Here is a 22,963-nt window from a genome sequence, read left to right as displayed (position 1 = left end):
TGGTTTATAATGAAGTCATATCTCCTGTCTGTATTGCTGTATGGGCTGGGGAAGAATCCCTGCCTAGCTGAAGACCCTATCCAAATGCCTAGTTTCACAAGAAAGGTACAATCTAATTTCCTAAATTGTGCTGTGTTCCATTCTATAAGCCAGTAGCAAATTTACATTACAGGTAGAAAACCACCCAAGCTCTTAGCACTTTTATACTGAGTGTCCCTTTCACTTTCTCCCCCTTGTTGGATACTTCCGAATTCACATTTTCACGAATATCAAAATTGAAGGGATCTTAGAAAGCCTCCCATCCAACTTCCATTCTCTATATAAAGAAGGAAGGTACCCCAAACCATCACAGAGTTAGTAAATGGCAAAAATAGAATTTAAACATGGATATCCCAACTCTATGTTCAGGTCACTCCACTATTCCAGAAATAGGATCTGGGTTTTGCTCCTGAGAAATTTCAACTTAACAGATACAAGGGGTGGGGGGAGGGGAGAGAAAGTTCAGAAACAACTAGAGAGCAATTTAAGACAGTATTTAACAATTTAACAGTATTTAGAGGAGTAAGAGCTCAAAGAAGGGATAGATTAATATGGATTTCTGGGAGTGTGATTCCCACTAGGGAACAGAGTCTCTGAAGAATGGAATACTACCCCAAATATTTTATATCCCCCAGCACATAGTACAAGTAATGAAGCAGAGTAAGTATCCACTATATAGTTTTTGAATGGATGGGTGACTGTATGGGTTTGTGGATGGGAAAGCGAACAGCCTAGAGAATGAGAGCCCTTGTACAGGAAGTGGGAGGTAATAGGGGTCAGAAGCAGAAGGACAGTGTGGAGGTTAGAGAGTATTAAAATGAGTGCTATTTACTTAGAGGCTGTTGAAAATACAACCTGTCTGAAGCAGAAGCCATTCACTAGGACGTAGCTGATGATGTATTTGAACACTGACATCTCAGCAAAATGCAGCCGATCATTGCCTATTCCCATGACTTCACTGGGTTATGTTTAGATTGGCGTTGTAAATGCAGGGAGAGCTTGAGGAACTTGTTAATGAATCCAGACTCCCACATACAAAATGAGATTTCTGAATGTGTGCGGTCGTTGGTACTCTGTTCTGTTCTTTTTCTAGGCAAACAGCAACAGATGGAAGGAATGGGGCGGGAGGAGTGGGAATTCAGGAGGAAAGATTAGGTTGCCCCATCCCTCTCTTGCTGGGTCTATATGGATGAACTCTGGGGAAAAAGAAGACTGTAGAAAACTCAGCTTTGGTGTTTACAAAGTCAAAAGGCTGAATGACATTCAGCTCCTTTAGTTGCCATAACAGAGAATCTAGGGAGTATAGGAAAATCACTGATGACCAACATCAGCTTTGTTAAGGTCAGTGGCTTAGGTTTTCTGTACCTGGATTTCCTCATGTATGCTGGGAAAATGGGACAATCCCAGGGAACTTTAACAAAGGAAAGGAATTAATGTTGTAACATGCTTTACTTTAGCGCCTGAGATAGAACTGTCACTCTGTAAGGTTTGGTAGAGCTGATGAGGATGCTGTTGAACATTTGTGCAGATTTATAAAAAGTGCATTGACTTTTGAAGAAAGCACAGTTTATGTTCAAAATCCTCCTCATATTTTCAGCCCCGTCTCACTCAATGCAGCATACTAGCCATTTACCATCCGTTGAAAATAGGCTTGCTTTGGCCTTATTAGGATTTGGGCACTTGCTGTTCCCTCTGCTTGGAATGCATATCTCATGGAATCTGAAATGGCTGACTATTGCCATACAGTTTCAACTCAAATGTCACCTCCTCAAGGAAGCCTTGCCTAACCTTAGAGGAGAGCAGGCCCCTTCCCTCAATTTCTCTTTCCCACCTGGTTCCATTTTAACTTTCCCTAGCATATTGGTACCTAAAAATTATCTAATTTATCATTTGCTTACAAGACTACTTGGTCATTCACCACTGTAGTCCTATACTTAGAATATGCCTATAAGCTAAGCGCTCAACACATATGTAGCTAGTGACTGGTGGACTCATTGATGGACAAGACCAGGACCCCAGAACACATATACTTGAGACAACATTAATTACAGCTTCAAAGAAAAAGCTATCCCATTCCAAAAAGAGAATACTCAAGGTAAATTTCACATAGAATGACAGCATTACACTTTAATGCAAAATGTCTTCATGTTGTTGCTTCTCCTCGCCTCCCTCAGTCTTGAGGACAAAGTAAACCAGAGGAAGGCAGCGGAAGTTGCAACCACTTTCTTCCTCTCAGAGGAAAATCAGACCTTTAGAAAAGCTAGAAGATGGGGCACCTGGGTGGCTCAGTGGGTTAAGCCTCTGCCTTTGGCTCAGGTCATGATCTCAGGATCCTGGGATGGAGCCCCACATCAGGCTCTCTGCTCAGTGGGGAGTCTGCTTCCCTCTCTCTCTCTCTCTCTCTCTCTGCCTGCCTCTCTGTGTACTTGTGATCTCTGTCTGTCAAATAAATAAATAAGATCTTTTAAAAAAAAGATTTATTTATAGAAAAGCTAGAAGTCTTTTAGATGTTACTTGTTTGTCTTTAGCCTAGTGAAATACACTTTTATTGTTGAAAGCTTTGGCTTTCCTCCTTTCTATCCCCACTTACTTCTGGGGTTGAAGTGAACAGAACCCAACAATCTATGGCATACTTGTATTTCCTGTGAGTTGAGACCAGTGGTCTGCACATGCTAGATGCTTCGTAAGTTCTGCTGGTCTCATTACTTGTGTAAAGGTCGAAAGAGGACCTAAGGACTCATACACATTCTAGAGATATTTAACTTGTGGTCTAATGGTTGCAAAGTCAATCTTTCAACCTTGAGAGAAACAAGGTCCAGTTAGCAAGTGTTTAGGAATGTAAAAGGATGGTTTCAGAGTAGTATGTGCCTCGCAGTTTCTATGTTAAAAACTGTCCTAACATCTAAATGGTGATTCCTAGTTAAATACAATATCCTTTAATATTTATGTACTGTTATTTTAATTTTAAATTTCTATTTTTATAGGCAAAGGACAATTGAGCGGAAAAATGTTATACCCTCTCTCTCTGTAGCTGTTCATGCTGTGAAGCAACCTGTTTTACTGTTTAAACCTATGTTTGTTCTGTTTCAATTGTGCAGGAGGAAACAGTTCTGGCACCTTTAAAAATCAAAGATCTAGGGGCACCTGGGTGGCTCAGTGGGTTAAGCCGCTGCCTTCGGCTCAGGTCATGATCCCAGGGTCCTGGGATCGAGCCCCACATAGGGCTCTCTGCTCAGCAGGGAGCCTGCTTCCTCCTCTCTCTGCCTGCCTCTCTTCCTGCTTGTCATCTCTCTCTCTCTCTCTCTCTCTCTATCAAATAAATAAATAAATAAATCTTTAAAAAAAAAAATCAAAGATCTATCACTCAACAGGAGAACATAGCAACTAGCAAAAGGAATTATGAGGAATAGTGAAGAGATACCATGCTCCTAAAACCCTAACAGACTTAGGATTCAGCTGGGGTTCTTGCAAAATTGTCCATTCTGATCCAGCATATCTAATATGTGATTCTGCATTTCTAAGAAGCTCTACGTGATGCCCAGGCTTCTGGCCCTTGATGCTTATGGACCACAGTGTTTGGACCACATGGCTTGAGAAATAAAAATTGTTTTAGAGTATTTACTATTTACAGACAGAGTAAATATTAATCCACTGATGCCTTATTTAACCTGTAAAAACCACCATAAGTTCCTCCACTCCTATCCAGAAATGGAGCCTAATCCTCACTCCTTGGGTCAGGCTGACCATGTAATTAGCTTTAGGCAACAGACGACAGCAATTTGCCAGAAGGCGAGACTTGAAGGATATGGGTCACATGGGGTTATGGTCAGCACTCTGGACTCTGAAATGTATTTGCATACTGGGACTTGCTCTTTCTTGCCCCTCTTGGAACCCTGTAGTCACTGCATAACTGCACCTGAGGTAGCCTATTGGAGGACAAAAGGCCGCATGAAAGAGAACTGAGGGGTCCCGGGCTACAGTGAGTGAGTGAGTCAGTCAGTGGGGCCCCAGCCTGCCAACGTTTATGCCTGTGAGTGAAGCCATCCTCGGTTGCCTGATTCCCAGCTAATTCTCCATCTGATCACAGACATTTGAGCGAGAACCATCAAGCTGTCCCATACAGATCTCTGGAGCCAACACACAGAACCAGGAACTAAATAAAATCATCATTGGCTTAAGCCAAGCTTTTTGTTTCTTCTTTCTGTTTTTATGCAGCCTCTGAAGCAGGAACAGGTACTTAAAGAAGGGGCAGTAAGAGTTTAAGTCAGAGATGGCTAATACCATCGTGCTAGAGATTCTTTTTCCTTTTTGTCTTCAAAGTGATATAACATTGATCTTATGTAATATAAATTGAGATAAATAGTTATTGCAATGACATTTGTACTACTTCTCTATTTTTATAATTCAATTTATTTTTTTATTTTACTATGTTAAATACTTCTATTTAGAAGTTAAGTCACTTTGCCCAGGTCGTATCGCTGATAAACGGCAGAATACTTTTCAGCCTGATAGAGCATCAGAAATTCCACGTTTTTTCAGTAAGTTATTCAATGTCTCAGATTGTTCTGCTAAAAGGCAAATATAGGACGGCACTCTGAAGGACACGATCTCCAGTCATCACCCTGTTTTATGTTTGAGAAGGTAATACAAGGTCCATCCGCAAAGGAACAATCTTAACACTGATGTGAGATGCCAGTGACAAACCCTCTTGGGAGAGGGATACGCTCCATGCCAGCCGGTCATTGACACAGTCCCTAGACAGACAGCACCAGGGCTGTACTTTTCCTTTGCAGGTTTACTGATCGTTGGGCTCTCTCCCTTAGCGTCAGTAATCCTTGACCATCTGCACTCCTCTCAAAACCTGTCAATGTCAGCCATATTTTTTCCTTTTTCACAGCCACGTGAAATCCATATTAATGACACTGTCATGGCTATGCCTATATATTAAAGGCTGGTCACTACAGACTATACAGCATTTCTCAATTTTTTTTAAACTATCTCACCTACTGAGGCAATTTCTACCTCTTCTGCTCCCTCTCATCCTTTTATGTCAAGAACACTATTTTAAAAGAAGCTTTGCCAACAGGTATTTCACAAGCTGAATACAGTCTGCAATATCACTTGCTTACTAATATAATCTGATTTTTAAAAATTAGAATTTGATAGCCTTTAAGCAAAACGTACACTTCCCAGAGAGCCTGGGCCCTGCCATTCCCTGTCATCCAGTTGCTTCCCACATCCACACTGTCTTACTAGACGGCAAAGAACTTCTGATGGTGCACCAGCTAAAGGCTAGTCTCCCTGCCTGGGGATTTGCACCGACCACCACCGTTCTAACCACCATGTACCTTCCAGAGATGCCTCAGTCTCTATGCCTAGCTATAACCTCTATTTCCACTTTCAACTGCTTACTCTTAGCTGCAGATGTTAGTTTGCTTCCACATCCTACTCTTCCTTGCTTTCCATGTACCCTAGATTAGCCCATTCTATTGAAATCATCTTAAATTAATTTTCGGAAAAAGTACTATTTACACGATTGCCAATCCCACTACAAAACTATTACTGTACTTGGCCTGTGCCATCCATTTCTAAGGTTAATAGAGTAAGTCCCGCTTGGGCTGACAGTATCTTCCAGGACCCATTTCCCTGCCCTACACATTCAAGGCCGTCATTTATTGTCCCCACATCCTGGAAATTGGAATCCAGGTTGAAAGTTTTCCCAGTTCTAGCTCTAAGCTAACATTCCAGTCTCATCTCTCTTCATACATGTGTTCCCGATACCCTATGCATTTCAGAAGCCTTTGTGGTTTTTTTCACAGGTTTTGGCTCCTAACTGGAGTGGCCTCCACCCTTCCATCTGGTCAGCTCCTCCTCCTTTTCTCCTGGCTCCTCTGGCTGATCTTGCTCAACTAGCTGGAGAAATCTCTCCAACCACCACTCTTATTTACATCTCTGCCACAGCACGAATCAAATTGCTTTGCTACTCATCACCTGCAATCCAGATCTGAGAACACTGGAGGCAGGGACTACCTTTTATCGAATTCTTTATCTCATCAGCTAAACCTCCATTTGACTTAAAAGAAAAACAAATAAGAACAGCAATAGACATTTATGTTAAATAATTAAAAGGCACTCTCAAGGTGTCTGTGGGGGATTAAGAAGTAGTTCCAGAGAATGGGAGATGATTTAAATAAAGACATAAATGCATCCAACTGAGCAGGTAAATTTACCACAGAAAGCTCATTGCTTATGGATGGTGGGGGACTTCCTACACAAAAGAGATCTTTGTAAGAATGCCATGTATAAATGGCATTAATAAATCTGTGTGAATTCAATACCAAAATTGGGTTATTATTTTGTGCCTACATGTCAGTATACTTAGAAGCTATTTATATTAGCTCAGATTTCATTGACTATAGATTAGGCAAGAATTCGAACCAGCTAATAAACTATTCACCAAGAATCTCTATGAACACAGAACTGTGCCAGCCTACATTCATCAAGAGAGTTTGCATGTGTATCAGTGGTAGGTGGCTATTCCTCTGCTCTTTATGTATGGTCTCTCATATCTGATCTTCTTCTGTACTTTTGGAGGTAGATATTAAAGGGTCGTAAGAGCAGGAACATAACAAGTCTGCTCTTAGGAATTTTTGTTGTGTCTGCTAGGGCAAAATTAGTGACATCTGGAAAATTCTATAAAACAAGATAATTAAATGTCAAGATATATCAGAGACAGAACTTACTACAGTATTAAACTGGTTTCATTATTTGTAACCAGGATGAGGAGGTAAACCTTGCTAATATCAAGCAGAAGAACTGTGTTGTTTAGCTATCTTCATAAATTCTGGGACCTGGGGTGGGGGTGGGGGACAAGTTGTCGCACCAGTGTCCTACTTTAGGGCTTGAAATCCAAACCTTAGAATCACTCTGGTAGGGTGAGAGCCAAGTTAGAGTCAGATGTTCCCATGGACTGCAATTAAATAGATGTTTCCAAAGCTGTCCTAACACATTCGTTTGGTGTTAATAGGTGTCCTAAATAATAGGGTGAAATCAAGAAAAACAAGATATCCTGTGACTGAAATCAAAAGTGTGTTCTGAGTCTCATAGAACAGAGCAGAGTCTGGTTCATTTAAAACAACAACAACAACAAAAAAAAACATTTAAACATTCTTATCCCAACAGAGGACTTTAAGTAACACTGCAGTAAGCTATTTTCAGACATTAAAACCTTTATGAAAATTATTTGGCTGGACGGCTACTTAATAAGATGTGAGAATGAAATGCTCATGAACTCCCAAAAGGAATGCTGGAGCCTGCAAAGCCCAACCCTCCATCTGAAGTGGGAATGGACTCTATGGGAAGGAGTGGAGAAACCAGAATAGGGAGGAATGATAGTTCCAAGACAGGGAGAACATTCAGATAGTCATCTCAATCAGTGCCTGAGTGAGACAAAGGAGAGAGGACGAAAAGATGTTTCTGTTTGTGGTATGGTAGAGTTTCTCAAGGAGAAGAGAAAGCAGTGAAAGAGCTATTGAGGATGAAATGTGTACAACCTTTCCAGGAGACAATTTGGTACTACCTATGGGAAGTCTTTTAAAAGTCCCCACTCTTTGAATGTTAATTTTAGAATTAAAATTTAAGGCCACAGTTGTCCAAACAAGCAGAGGACTATGTCCTAGTTCGTTCAGGCTGCTATATAACAAACTACCTCAGACTGGGTGGCTTACACAATGAACATTTATTTCTCACAGTTTAAAGGTTTAGAAGTCTAAAATCAAGGTGCATGCAGATTCGGTTTCTGGGGAGAGCCTGCTTCCTAGTTCATAGATAATCTTCTTGCTGTCCTCACATGGCAGAAGAGGCCAAAGAACTCTTTGGGGTCTCTTTGATCAGGGTTCTAATTCTATTCATGAGGGCTCCATCCTCCTGATCTAGTGTCCCTGCCAGTCCCTACCTCCAAATAGCATTACCCTGGGACTGGGTTTTCAGCGTATGAATTTTAGGGGGATATAAGGATTCAATCTATTGTAGTATATGTATGAGCATGTTCATCAGGGCTATTTTATAATAGCTAAGAGACAAAACCAAGTAATTGGTAAACAAGAGGGGATGGATAAGAGAAATAAAATAGAATATTTTATAGCACTGAAGATGATTCTATTGATTTGTATTCTTAATGTGAAAAATAACACAATGAGGAAAACAGTTACAAAGGAATATGAGTAATGTTACTAGATTATTAGAAAATATATGCAAAATAGACAAATTCATACACCAAACTTAATAGTTGATTTCTGGATATTGAAATTTACGTGAAAATTTTCATTTTAATTTTCAGTTTTTCTCGCGTATTTTTTTTTAATTTTTATTTTTCTATAATGAAAAGGTAAAACTAAAATGTCCATGAGAAATATATGCAGATTGGCAGTGACAGGAATACTGAAGAGGAAGGTGGAAGATGCCTAAAGCTAGCACATACAAGGGTTCTGTTCTTCCTGCTGTAACGATGATAAAACCAAACCTTATTAAGAACCTACCAAGTACCAGGTTACTATGATAGACACAGACTTTGCATTCTCTTTGTCTGAAATCTAATCAGAGAGAGAACAAGATTCAGAAGGGGGTTTTTGTCTAAATTCTACCAACAGTCATGGGCAATTAACATAACTGACCCTTCAATTCCGCAGTTATAACACTAGGAAATTGGTGACCCCTGGGTTCCTTTTTCAGGTTAGACTTTGTCAATGCTTCAACAGAATCCTTCTCAAAATTTAACTTTAACCGGGGTGCCTGGGTGGCTCAGTGGGTTAAGCCTCTGCCTTCGGCTCAGGTCATGATCCCAGGGTCCTGGGATCGAGCCCCACATCGGGCTCTCTGCTCAGCGGGGAGCCTGCTTCCTCCTCTCTCTCTCTGCCTGCCTCTCTGCCTACTTGTGACCTCTGTCTGTCAAATAAATAAATAAATAACTCTTTAAAAAAAAAAAAAAAAAATTTAACTTTAACCTAGGGCTAATGGTAAAATGCAGATGTGATTCTGTGGGTCTCAGAAGACACCTGATTCCATCTGTTTAACATACTTTAAGACTGTGAGTCCCAGGCATACACTTTTGAGTTGCAAGATACTAATACACACCATCTCACTGAATTTCCCCATGACTCTTTTAAAATAGCCATACTCAGTCCTATTTTACTGATAATCGAGTGACCAGTATGGGATCAAATGGATACAAAATGGCAAAGAAGGGACCCCAGTCAAGATCTTTTTACTGTATTCTCCAAGACCTTTAACATCGCATTTAGTGCTAAAATACTAGAAATTACTGCCACACTCCTACAAAGGGAACAGCACCAGGCATAGGCTTGGTAAAGACAAGATGCTAATAGAGCTCAGAAGAATGAAAGATCGCTTTATGGGGAGATCTGTTAAGAACTCATAAAGGAAATTTCATATCAACCTTGAAGATGGCTAGAATGAAGGTAGGCAGAGACTGAGAAAGGATACAACAGTTAGGTATAATATGACAAATCAGAACATATGGCAATGCAGAGGGAATCTACAGAGAAGGGCCCCACATAACAGAACAGCCTCTTGAAATAAGGCAGATCTCAGAGACTGAAACAATATAGCAAACTCAAACTTTCAGTATGGCATTGGAAGCCCTTTACCGACCTTCTTCTTCCCAGCGCAGAGGTTCCACTTGTCCCTGTTTACCTTCTTCCCCACCCCATGAAGAAATGGAGCTACTCAAAAAGTTTTAAGCATTCCCATTCCCATATTTGTACTTAATGCCTTTATGATGCCCACACCTCCTGTCAGTGCACCTGTATCTTGAGTCCATAAACTCAATCAAAACTCATGAGCTTTACTTCCATCAATGAAAACTTTAAACATGGTCCCATTGGATCTCTCAGTTATTCTCATTTGTATGTTTTTGAGACATATACTCTCAGGCAGTGGGCAATATATAAATATTATTGGCAAAGTCCCTCAGTGTCTGCTTCTCTTTCCTACCTAAAGTTCCTGGAAGGAAGCACTGAGTCACTGCATTTCTTGGGTTCACCTCCATTATTCCCATCATGCACTGAACATGGCAGGTACTTCCCCACTGCTATCTGTACTACTACCTAGTTTTAAGAGGAGGACAAAGTTTGGTAAGAAAAAAAAAAAAAATTGGCCTCCCCTCTTTAATTTGTTTCTCCTAAGTAGAACTCCTGAGAGAAGACTTAGGGCCCTCACCTTTGGCCTCATGTGCATCTTCAGAGGCATTCAGTAAAATGCCAGCTGTATGCTGTGTGTCCACAGAAACAACAGAGTTAATTCTCTCCTTTTGAAATTGTGACTCCCACCCTCCTCCCCTTCCTCTAAATGTTTCCTTTTAAAGAAAGCCATGGTTCACTGCTACTGAAAATTAAAGACAACAGCATAAAGATCAAGGTCCAAGCTGGTGCCGGCAATGACAGAACATTAAAATCACCACTCAAATTTCTCTTTCCTTGAACACTGCCAAAGACTGCTAATGGAAAGCCAATCCCCAGAACACCTGTTCATTTCAGATGTTCTTCACTTGCACCTCTTGGTTCACGCACTATTTTGACTACAAGAAACAAATTGGAGGTGATCTCCAGTTGAGATAAAATGGGAAAGACATATCCCTTAAAAATTGTATGTGATTACCCCCTACCCTGCTCCTCACCACCCCCCATCACAGCATGAAGTATCAAGAAAAAGCGGAGGGCTTATTATGCAAAGGTTCATTTTTAAGGCTTAGAAGAGGAGAAATTAATCACCTTTTCCTCCTCCAAGCTATACTCTGCCCTTTCCAGCTGTCTCAAGCTTGTTCTTCTACCTTCTCTTAATTCCAGATTGTATTTTGGCAGTCAGAGTGGACCCCAGAGTTCCTTCCATTTTCTGAAACGATATTTTCAAGATTTTCTTCCTTTCTGACTTCAGTTCCCAATCACACGTTGGCGTGATGGCTTGGGGGTGGTTTTCTGGATGTCTGACTACTGTACTCTGGTGGCTCAGCAAGACAGGGATAAGCTCATTCCCCATATGAAAGTGGAAAATGTTAAGGGTGTTTTTGGAGCATGTAAAGTACCTCTGATCTGCAATCAACACTGAAGGAGTCAAAATTTTGTCAGCAGGAACCTGTGGTTCGCCCAGAAGAAGAGACTGACCAAGTACATGCAACAGCCACATTATACCCTGAATGAGATGTTCTCACAAGACAGGTAAGGAGAGAGAAAAGATCAAACTTGAGGAAAGAGAGAACTTCAGGGGATTTCTTTTCATTTTTACTTGTTAGTGTGTTGGACCCTGAGAAGCATGAAATTAAAACTCGCAAAAAACAGCCTATATCAACTTGCTGTGGTGACTCAAAAGTTGTCGTTTCTCAACTCAACTTTGCTGAAACACTTGATTCATGTTGTTCTTATTTAACCTAATTTGCATTGATTTAATCAGTGCTGGTATGCTTTAAATACATAATAAATTGGGATTCTGCAACTTAGATGACTTAGAATAGCTAAATTTCAATAAAGCTCATTTCAATCTGTTAATGTATACAGTTCTGCCAAAGGGTTTAAAAGCGTAGAAAAGATGCAAACTTGCCACATTAGAGGTGGGAAAGGTTTAAAGATACCATCCAGATGAAATGATTTGCAGGATAATAATGTGAAACGCATATATATATATATATATATATATATATAATATACACACACACACACACACACATATATCTTAATTACAACCTAGACACATCTTCTACATTTTGAATAGCATACTTAGAAGAAAACTCACATATAAATGCAGTGAATTTAATTTTATTCTCTTTCCTCCTTGCCAACACTCAACTCTCTTCTGCCTCTCTGTACCAGCTCTACAAATCAAGTGACATCCAAAGTGGGACCTCTTCTTGCCCATTTGGCAGGCTCCATCATCACTTTGCCAAGCTGTCTGCATTAGGAGGATTTTCTTCCTAGCAGCCCTGGGGATTGGGTGGTTTAGACTCACAGTGCTTGCTGAATGGTTGGCCAATGTTTACTCCTGCCTGCCCCCGCCTCCCCCACCACCCTTTAGAGTTTATGGTTCAATCAGCCAGCCTGCTGTCAGGAATAATTGTGTTGGCAAAGGTGAAAACACTTGATGGTGAAATTGTTTGTCTGCTCAAGTGTTCCGCAGCATCTTGCAGGTGCCAGGATGAAAACTGCAGGTGCCCAGTCCAGAGTCAGGTAGGTGGCTAGAGTGACAGAGAGGCAACCATCAAGAATGGCAAGGGAAGAACACCACTTAGGTGTGGGACAGCAAAAAATCCATCTGTGGGGTAGCGAGCTGTAAGACCTTGAGTAACAGCCTGATATCTCTCTGTCTCAGTTTCATCATGTGCAAAATTAAGGGACTTGATTTTCTTTTCTTTTCTTTTTGTTCAAAGATTTTACTTATTTGACAGAGATCACAAGTAGGCAGAGAGAGAGTGGGGAAGCAGGCTCCCCACTGAGCAGAAAGCCCAATATGGGGCTCGATCCCAGGACCCTGAGATCATGACCTGAGCCAAAGGCAGAGGCTTAACCCACTGAGCCACCCAGGAACCCCAAGAGGCCTGATTTTCTAACATCTCTTCTAAGTCCCAAGATGACATGTGATGTCCAGGACATCTTGGATTTGTTTTCCTTCCAATTAAATAACACATCTTGGAGATAAATAACCAGGGCAGAGCTCAGATGAATAAAAAATGTAATGATTCATGCCCCTGTTCATAGGACTTTTCCTAAAAAGTACCACCAGTCTTTGATTACTTTGACTCGACTGGCTGGTGCCTTCAGCTTGGATGCTAAGTAAGAACCAACGCAGTTACTTGTCCAAAGTCAATCCAGCCTGGGAGCTTTGGTAACCTACCACCTTCTTATCAAAGTCAGTACCACTATAGATACCCACTGACTTTCAATCCCTGAGAAGCAGAGATGATGGGAATTCAAAGAGAGGAGCTGGAGATTCACATTTGATTTCCCCATCATATCCTTGATTATCTCTGTCAAACGCTAGGCTTACCCACACTCACTTCCAGAAGGGTTTCCTTTCCCTCTGCCATCTCTGAGGATTTTTTTTTTTTTTTAAACAAATGATCAACAGGTTCCTGACAATAGCCATACAGATCCTCTCCAAGCCTTTTGGTTGGAACAAGAGAGAGAGCGAGCTCATTATAAGAACCCCATCTACAGATGATTCTGAATGGAAATAATCAGGCAAAGAATTCTCTTCACACTTAGAAGGCACAATTTAGCAACAGTCTCTAAGTTTAATTAGGATTATGTGTATGGGGGGGTAGGTTTCATTATGGTTTAAACTACTCTTTCTCTACTTATTCTCTAGCATTTTCTCCTAGAGGGTACCCCAGGGTGCTGTAATCACCATGTGCAGCATGTTGGGGTCAGCCCTCCTGGGTGTCATACAGCAGAATCTTTCTTTAATCCACCTGGGACCTTACAGACATCTAAGGGGAATGATTAAGTCCCCGAAGGCTCTCAGGCAGGACTCCCTGTACACAGACATACGGTTCTGCCACACTGGGTCTCATACCACCAAACCGGGATGCTTTCCAAACCCACTGGATTTAGAAACCATTTCCCCATCTACCACTAAAAAGGGCTGGCTGACTGCAGAACTCCAGTGCCTGTAAGGAAAGGGGAAACGGAAAAAAAAAAAAAAAAAAAATCTTAGCCAAGCCCCCACAATCACTGCTTTACTCTATCTTCTCTCAAGTTGCTTTTCTAAAGCAAAGGACCAAATGTTGATTTCTCTACAGATTCCTACGTGTCTCTTATACGTAGACAGCTTTAAAGGGGGGAAGGGGGAAACATCCTCAAAAGGAAAGGGGGAGAGAACAGAATCTTTCAGTTTCCTGCTTGGAAATATCATGTCGTTGATGATGCTACCCCACATCTACATCCCCTCTCCCCCCCTTTTTTTGATATATGGACAAAAAAGCTGAAAGTGTTTTCCGTTTCATCAAAGAACATATATTACTTTAGTGGCTCGGTAAAATGTTGGTTTTATGCCCACCCCTTTTCAATCTGCCCATGTCTGAGGTGCTCCGGGAAGACGCACAATCGTGAGCAGCTTACGACACTCAGTGAGCAGTAGGTGCCTGTGCAAGCTCGCGCCGCACACAGCCTGGCGGAGGGAAGGAGCCCGGGCGCCGCTCCCCGCTCCCCGCGCCGCCGCCCGCGCCGCCCGCCGCCCGCACCTCCCCGCCGCCCGAAAAGCATGAGCGAGCGGGCTCTCCGCAGCCGCCCCGGGCGCGAATGGCAGGCGGTCTCCGCGGAGTAAAAGGTGGCCCCGGTCAGTGGTCCTTTCCAATGACGGACATTAACCAGACTGCCAAATCCAGGGGAGTCGTGAGCCCCGAGTTTGGAGTTTTTTTTTTTTCCCACAACGTCACAGTCCGAACTGCAGAGGGAAAGGACAGCAGCAGGAAGGCGAAGCCCAGCGCCGGCACGTAGTTGGGAAACTTGCGGGTCCTAGAAGTCGCCTCCCCGCCTCGCCAGCCGCCCTTGCAGCCCAGAGCCGAGCAGCAAAGTGAGACATTGTGCGCCTGCCAGATCCGCCGGCCGCGGACCGGGGCTGCCTCGGAAACACAGAGGGGTCTTCTCTCGCCCTGCATATAATTAGCCTGCACACAAAGGGAGCAGCTGAATGGAGGTTGTCACTCTCTGGAAAAGGGTGGGTAAGACACTTTTTAATTAAATTCTTTCCCGAAGATTTTTTTTTTCCTCCCTTTTCTTTGCTGCAGCATCTAACATGGACCAAATCACCATCTCTTTGATCTTTCCGTGGCTGTGAACTTTCTATGCTGCCCAGCTTTCTGCATGCTTAGAGGTGAACGTGTGGCTTTGGGGAGGGGGGGTCCTTCTTTATTTCAATATATTTATTTGATTTTGCCCTTTTCTCCCCCTCCCCTGCTCCCCCTCCCTTGGAATAAAATATGATGTAGATTTCTGACCGAGCGCTTCCAATGGACATTCTCCAGCCTCTCTGGAAAGATTCTCGCTAATGGATTTCCTGCTGCTCGGTCTCTGTCTATACTGGCTGCTGAGGAGGCCCTCGGGGGTGGTCTTGTGTCTGCTGGGGGCCTGCTTTCAGATGCTGCCCGCCGCCCCCAGCGGGTGCCCTCAGCTGTGCCGGTGCGAGGGGCGGCTGCTGTACTGCGAGGCGCTCAACCTCACCGAGGCGCCCCACAACCTGTCCGGCCTGCTGGGCTTGTCCCTGCGCTACAACAGCCTCTCGGAGCTGCGCGCCGGCCAGTTCACGGGGTTAATGCAGCTCACGTGGCTCTATCTGGATCACAATCACATCTGCTCGGTGCAGGGGGACGCCTTTCAGAAACTGCGCCGAGTTAAGGAACTCACACTGAGTTCCAACCAGATCACCCAACTGGCCAACACCACCTTCCGGCCCATGCCCAACCTGCGCAGCGTGGACCTCTCGTACAACAAGCTGCAGGCGCTGGCGCCCGACCTCTTCCACGGGCTGCGGAAGCTCACCACGCTGCACATGCGGTCCAACGCTATCCAGTTCGTGCCGGTACGCATCTTCCAGGACTGCCGCAGCCTCAAGTTTCTTGACATCGGATACAATCAGCTCAAGAGTCTGGCGCGCAACTCTTTCGCCGGCTTGTTCAAGCTTACCGAGCTGCACCTGGAGCACAACGACTTGGTCAAGGTGAACTTCGCCCACTTCCCACGCCTCATCTCCCTGCACTCCCTCTGCCTGAAGAGGAACAAGGTGGCCATTGTGGTTAGCTCGCTGGACTGGGTTTGGAACCTGGAGAAAATGGACCTGTCTGGCAACGAGATCGAGTACATGGAGCCCCATGTGTTCGAGACCGTGCCGCACCTGCAGTCTCTGCAGCTGGACTCCAACCGCCTCACCTATATCGAGCCCCGGATCCTCAACTCCTGGAAATCGCTGACAAGCATCACTTTGGCCGGGAACCTATGGGACTGTGGGCGCAACGTGTGCGCCCTGGCCTCATGGCTCAGCAGCTTCCAGGGGCGCTACGATGGCAACTTACAGTGCGCCAGCCCGGAGTACGCGCAGGGCGAGGACGTCCTAGACGCCGTGTACGCCTTCCACCTGTGCGAGGATGCCGAGCCCACCAGCGGCCACCTGCTCTCAGCCGTCACCAACCACAGTGACCTGGGGCTCCTGGCCAGCCCGGCCACCACACTCGCTGACGGAAGGGAGGGGCAGCTCGACGGCACGGACGAGCCGGCTACGGTGGGTCTCCCCGGCGGCGAGCATGCCGAGAACGCTGTGCAGATCCACAAGGTGGTCACAGGCACCATGGCCCTCATCTTCTCCTTCCTCATCGTGGTCCTGGTGCTCTATGTCTCCTGGAAGTGTTTCCCAGCCAGCCTCAGGCAGCTCAGACAGTGCTTTGTCACGCAGCGCAGGAAGCAAAAGCAGAAACAGACCATGCATCAGATGGCTGCCATGTCTGCCCAGGAATACTACGTTGATTACAAACCGAACCACATTGAGGGAGCCCTGGTGATCATCAATGAGTACGGATCCTGTACCTGCCACCAGCAGCCCGCAAGGGAATGCGAGGTGTGATTGTCCCAGTGGCTCTCAACCCGTGCGCTACCAAATACGCCTGGACAGCTGGGGCAGCCGGCCAGCGCCAGGCTGGGGTCTCCTTGTCTGTGCTCTGATATGCTCCTTGACTGAAACTGTAAGGGGATATCTCCCAGAGACTTGACATTTTAGCTTTATTGTGTCTTAAAAACAAAAAAAACTAAATAAAACACAACAAAAACCCCACCCCACAACCTTCAGGACAGTCTATCTTAAATTTCATATGAGAACTCCTTCCTTCCTTTGAAGATCTGTCCATATTCAGGAATCTGAGAGTGTAAAAAGGTACCAATCATTGATTTTTTTTTTTTTTTTGTAAACTAAAATGTTTAAAATAAAATAGCATTTACAGTTTTTACAGACTGGTGTAACCTAAATGAATTGTTGCTAAAAGAGAAGCAACAGTTAAAACGTCCTTCCCTGTGTGTGTGTGTGTATGGGGGGGGGGCGGTGGAGGGTGCATTGGCTAGAGGGAAAATCCAGAAATTCAGGAGCCTAGTAGACTCAATTTGAAATATTAAGAAGGACAAATACAGCTCATGAGGTTGATTTATCCCCACATGACTAAAGACTGGAGGGGGAAAAAGCAAGACCTTTCGTATTATTTTTAGGGGAGTGCGGTGCACTCACGGTAACGCAAGTGAAAGTGGAACTGAGGACTGAGCATCACTGCCTAGCCTTGAAGGCAGGGATCATTACAAATAGCTTTTAAAAGGCAGTGTCAGATTGTTTGTCCTATGAACAAGAAACATTTTTGCACTTAATATAACAACCATCTTTCAAATCAATTCAAAGTCTCACCCCCAAATGTCACTGGTTCATAATTCTCTTATGCCTCTGATTCACCAGAGTGGTAGCATTTGTGCCCTTTTCTGTACTCTCCCAAGCGAAAGACAGACCCTCAGCTCCTGTTCAGCAAGATCTGACTGAGGGGAGGAAGAGGAATAAGACAGAATCCAAATGCTGGCAGATGAAAGCTGTGCTTTCTGGAGCACACTGCTAAGACTGCAGCAAGCTTAGGCTCTCAGTAGTGACAGCACACTCCTAGTTACTTTGGGGAACAGTGAGAAAAATCCTCTGGCTGAATGCCTACTGGGTAACTAGCAGGAGACTTTAGGGGCAGACTTGGTAGAGAAGCAATGGGGGTCGGGTGGGATAGGGGTAAGATCACCATTGACCCTGTGTTCAAATATTATGGAGACGGGAGTAATTTGTTAGCCTGGAACAGAAAAGCTGCCTCTGTTCAGATTGCCCTTTTGTGTAATGCCTGCTTTCCCTGAGCTCTTTTACTTTTCTCTGTGTTGGGATCAATGACTGCTTCTTCCCCACCCCTTCACCGGTTTCCAGGTCCATCATTGAGATTTAGGTTGTTTACTGAACTAAATTAAAGAGTAGTAGCAGTTGGTGGGTGAAGGGAAGGAAGAGGGAGGAGTACTGTGTGTTGGATGGGAGGGGTCTTTCACTCGCTAACACTTTAAGCAAATGTATGGTGGAAATAAATGGAGATGGAGAGCAGATGGTGAAAACCGAACCAATACCCATGCCCAGAAGTCTTTTTCAAACTCAGGTGCTCACCTTTCTTTCTGAAAGATCCTATAACCTGGCATCTATCTATCTATTCCTCCCTCCTTCCCTCCCTACCTCTCTTTCTTTCTTTCTTTTTCTTGAGAGACATTCAGATAGTAGGGAGAGGGAAGGGGAAAACACACACACATACCACCATCTCTCGAATGCAAATGCCTCTAGCCACCTACCTAAAGAGGAAAAATCAGCTGTCTGAAATGCAGAATCTCATCACCAGGAGGTTTACTTAGGCTGAGGACTGGTAGTAGGTTTCTCTTCTACCTAGGGAGAAATCCATTTGCCTAATAATACTGCACATAAGGGGCCCTTTCGAGAGAAATACTTTGCAAATGTCTCTAAGATGCTAAACCTTGAGAGTGGAGTTTAACACCTCCCTCCCTCTCTCTCTAGCTCACTCGCGCGCGCGCGCGCTCTCTTTCTCTCTCCCTCTCTCTCACGCACACAGGCATGCACATGCACCCCAGCTCATTTTTCCTGACCAGAAAACTTCATCGTCTTTGTTTCTAATTAAAACATGACATTATGACAGACACCATGCTCTTATCATGTATTTAGGCGAGAAGAGAGGTGCTTTATTTGATCATTTTGAGGAGAAGGTTTTGGATTCAGCCTATGCATGACAATTCAGGGCTGCTGTTTTAAATAGCATATCACTCAGGGGGCAGGAGCAGTAGGAACAAGGTCTGCTTAGGGGTGTGCCATCTGTAATTAAACTGGAGTAAAGGGTCTCTAGAAGACAACATGCCCTTTTTGGAAAGGAAAAAAAAAAAAAAATCCCAAACTGTGGCAATTGAAAGAAAGTTCCTTGGACACCACTGATTTAATCTCATAGGAAGGTTACTGGAATAAAGTGCCAAAGGCTACTTCTACCCTGGTGCATTAAGGACTGTGTGCTGGTGTGCTTATAGGGAAAGCTTCCAGAAGCAAATCCTTTCTGGCAAACATCAGAACCACAAGTCCCCCTACCCTCAGAAATACAGATAGTTGAGACTGTAGAGTTTATCTCCTATACCCAAGACCTTTTTTTCCTTTCATTCTTCTTTTTTTAATGTGGTCCTGAGAAAAAGCCAGAGAATAATTGTGCTTTGTTTCATGATGCTGGCCAACCCCCCCCCCCCCAAACCAAATGACTAAGTATCACATATGTAGAACTTAAGTCCACGTACATCTAATGAAAGATCATTGTAAAGAGGAATCTGCAATCTGGTAACTGGAGAGTAAATGCCAGCCATAGAAAATTGTGTTCTTACTTTGTGTGTCTGTGTAACTTTCATCATGTATCTTTATAGCAAATATGTTTTCTACACAAACGGAATGTAGCTCACATCATTTTATGCTCCTGCATCTCTTGCTTTGGAGAAAGACGGGGTGAGGAAAGAGAAGGTATAATGGAAATCAGTAGTTTTAACTAAGGTTTTGTGGCACTTGAAATCTTTTCTTTCACAAATTAATTAATCTTTAAGCTTCAAGAAACTTGTTCTGACCCCTCTAAGCCACGTACTGAACATTTAAAAGAGAATCTAATTTTTAAAGGCATAGAACCTTTTTATGTGTTCTTCCCACAGAGGGTGCTAATATCGTTATCCTGTGCTATCTGAAAAGAATTTAAGGCCACAATTCAGGTCTCTTCCTGGGCACTGTGATGGATTAACCCCCCATTTGCAGTACCTTCCCAGATGATTAAAGTTCAGCCATGGCATAGAGGTTTTTCGAATATTTATGTAGGGAAAAAAAAGTCCTTTCTGATGACAAATGACTCTTACACCAGTCTTAGGCCCAGTCGTGTCTTTCAGGTTGTGCCAGAGGGAGCAGGTTAAAGAATGCTTTGGCCTTCCTTTAGAGAAAAGGCAACCCCTGATACTCAGACTTCGGCCATGATAGTTAAGAAGTCCAGTCCCAAGCCCAGTCCCAAGCACAACCCACACTCCCAAGACTGCAAGTTGCCATCACAAAAAAAGATTATTCCAGCAAAAGGAAACATTCTTTAAAATCCATTTTTTTAATATTCTCCCAAGCTCCTCAAAGTATCAGTGGGCCTTACCTTTCCTCCCTGCCTGCAGGAAGGCAGACATTTGGTATGACTTAGCATCCACAACACATTTCTGAGTATGTGTAAGTAATTAGAGGGGCAAATGCCGCATGATGCTCCTCTCCAGTTTCATAAGCAACTATATATACCCAGATCACAGGAGGGCTCAGGGGCCACCTGTGTTTTGGGGTTACGTTAATCGACTCGTCATCAGGTTTGGTGCCTACTCTATCTGGCATCGCCACAGAGAAGGGGACACTGGTGGGTCACATATTCTGGTAAAATAAAAGGTACTGGATACCTCTCTCATAGAGAATATTATCAAAAGGCCAGAATGTATATCTTTTTTGGAGAATGGGTATTATAATGTTGCAGGGTAGTCAAAAGAAGCATCAATGATCTCCTCTAGATAAGTAGTTATGTTGGTTGATTTGGGTTTTGTCCCTGATGGAATAACAAGTAATGAGGAATTAGCAGGAATACGACTGTTAAACAGTCATGTTTTAGGAGAAGTTTATATTTTAATTTTTATTAATTAATCTTTATATATATTTAGGAGAAGTTTAGGGACATGCACACACATTTTACATACACAACACAGATATAACCATACACATATGCGCATATGGCCATATTCCTGTAACCACATATATAGCCACACACACGATTACATTACATAAATACTTTCCAGCATTAATTACCCTCCTACTTTCTTCCTCCATGATCAAACTGTTAGTCGGGAAAAGACCTGATAAAATCAATCACAATTAAAATGTAAAGGTGGATGATGGTATTATCAGGGATCAGGCAGTGAGTTGGTAGATGCTTTGCAGGCTGGGGGATCTTTTGAGCTCCTCATGCTATAGGAGAGTATAAGCCTGCTACCTACTGGTAAGTGCCAGCAAATTCAATGCATTCTTTCGAGAGTACCTTCCTAACTAATAAGTTCCATCTCAAGGTTAAGAAACCTATTTCTCCATTAAAAATATTCTACTCTTATTTTTCCCCCAGGGATCCAAGTGGCAAAATTCTTTTTTTTTTTTTTATAAGATTCTATTTTTTTATTTGACACGGAGAAAGATCACAAGTAGGCAGAGAGGCAGGCAGAGAGGGGGAAGCAGGCTCCCTGCTCAGCAGAGAGCCCAATGTGGGGCTCAATTCCAGAACCCTGTGACCATGACCTGAGCTGAAGGCAGAGGCTTAACCCTCTGAGCCACCCAGGGACCCCCAAGTGGCAAAATTCTTAACTTGTGACTGGGCACCATCTTCTGGCCTTCCTCAGTAGACCCAGTTTCTGAAGGTCTCTGGTTTTTTGCTCACAAGCCTAGGACCTGGCCACTACATCCTTAAGGTGTAGTCGGAGGTGCAAACAAGATGGAGGGAATAAAATTTATGGGGCATGGGAGCCTTTGGCTAGGTCTTGATATGTGAGAGATACACAAGGAAACTGAGGCATGGAGATGTTCAGTGCTTTGTGTGAAGTCACCCAGCTCATAACAGGGAGCGCTAGTATTCAGGTCCCGTGGCCTTTTTCTATACCCTATCTCTTGTTTCCTTGAATAGTTGCTTCCTCCACCCCTCTATCCAGCAGAGCTTAGCTAGCACTAGCTGGGGCACAGGGCACATGGTCACAAGTTCTTGTTGGATGTAGGTACATGTGTCTGAGTCTAGGAATTTTCATGGTAACTTTGCTTGCTCTAGCCTCTGTTAACTGGTTAATGCAGGGCTCTGCCAACAGAGGATACCTCTCGCAGGCTTCCAGAAACAGAACTGTCCAGTTAATCACCCAGTCAACCTCTATCTAGAAGATTTTAGACCCAAAGAGAATAAGGTATAGGCATCCATCCACATATTTTTGTTGAGGATTGGTTCACATTTCTTTCTTGGTCATTAAAAGGACTATGTCTCTACGGGCAGACCTGCCACCCACTCAACAACTGGTAATGTCTGGAAACATTTTTCTTTTTTTCCATGCATGGTGGTGGGCCCTACTGGTATCTAGTGGGTAGAGGTCATACATCCTGCTAAACTTCCTACAATGCACAAGAAAGCACCTCACAAATAATGCTTTGTTCCAAACTGTCAAGAGTGCTGAGGTTAAGAATCTCTGCTCCATGGTTCAAAGTAATGAGGTTGTCTAAACCAACATATTATGCTCAAGCTTTGCATCAAATAGCCTTTCTGATGAGTTAAGTTTTGGTTCGCCCAGATCTATTCTCTTTTAATCTTCCTCTCTCTTGGCCAGAAAACTGAAAGTCTAAATTAAAAACCCTCAGGTTGGTTGCTAATCAGCGAGAAGACCTGTAGTTAGCACATGGTTCTCAGAGAACATATGGCAAAACTTAAATTAACTGGGACGAAACTTGTCAGAACCCTCAATTGACCCACTTTTTCTTAGCAATACCTCATTTAAGAAACAGGAAAAAAAAAAAAATCAAGTTAACAGTGGATATTTACTTAACAAGAAGGAAAATGAGAAACATGATATTCCTCCCAGAACTAATTCAGCCGACCTGCTTGTGCTTTCTCTTTCTCCGACCAAGCCTGGAATGTTTCTGAGGTGGAAATGGGTTTCCCTGTAAAAAAGTCAAATGTGCTTTTTCTAGTGAGTAGGGTGCATATATTCTGAATCAGGGAAATGATCACAGCCCTTAGAAACAGAATGTTCTGAGA

The 22,963-nt window shown here is 43.4% G+C and overlaps 2 protein-coding genes across 9 annotated transcripts in view; one reads left to right on the top strand and one right to left on the bottom strand.

The window, feature by feature from the left end:
* CTNNA2 (catenin alpha 2) overlaps nucleotides 1-22,963 on the bottom strand; it is a 1,142,447-nt gene that overhangs the window by 366,054 nt on the left and 753,430 nt on the right. The gene's annotated exons all lie outside the window — the stretch shown is intronic.
* On the top strand, nucleotides 14,180-16,965 carry LRRTM1 (leucine rich repeat transmembrane neuronal 1). 3 transcript variants are annotated; one of them, XM_059188202.1, is made up of 2 exons: nucleotides 14,180-14,760; nucleotides 15,032-16,965. In XM_059188202.1, exon 2 carries the CDS (start codon nucleotides 15,091-15,093, stop codon nucleotides 16,654-16,656), a length of 1,566 nt encoding a protein of 521 aa, XP_059044185.1. In that variant the 5' UTR covers nucleotides 14,180-14,760; nucleotides 15,032-15,090; the 3' UTR covers nucleotides 16,657-16,965. The 3 variants fall into 3 exon arrangements, with proteins under 3 accessions (XP_059044185.1, XP_059044186.1, XP_059044187.1); XM_059188203.1 differs by having other exon boundaries at nucleotides 14,180-14,764; XM_059188204.1 differs by lacking the exon at nucleotides 14,180-14,760 and adding an exon at nucleotides 14,793-14,916.

This window comes from Mustela lutreola, chromosome 9, assembly GCF_030435805.1.
Source record: "Mustela lutreola isolate mMusLut2 chromosome 9, mMusLut2.pri, whole genome shotgun sequence".
NCBI classification, from domain to species: domain Eukaryota; kingdom Metazoa; phylum Chordata; class Mammalia; order Carnivora; family Mustelidae; genus Mustela; species Mustela lutreola.
Note: the sequence above shows the minus strand (reverse complement) of the source record. Positions and strands in the feature narration are given on the sequence as shown.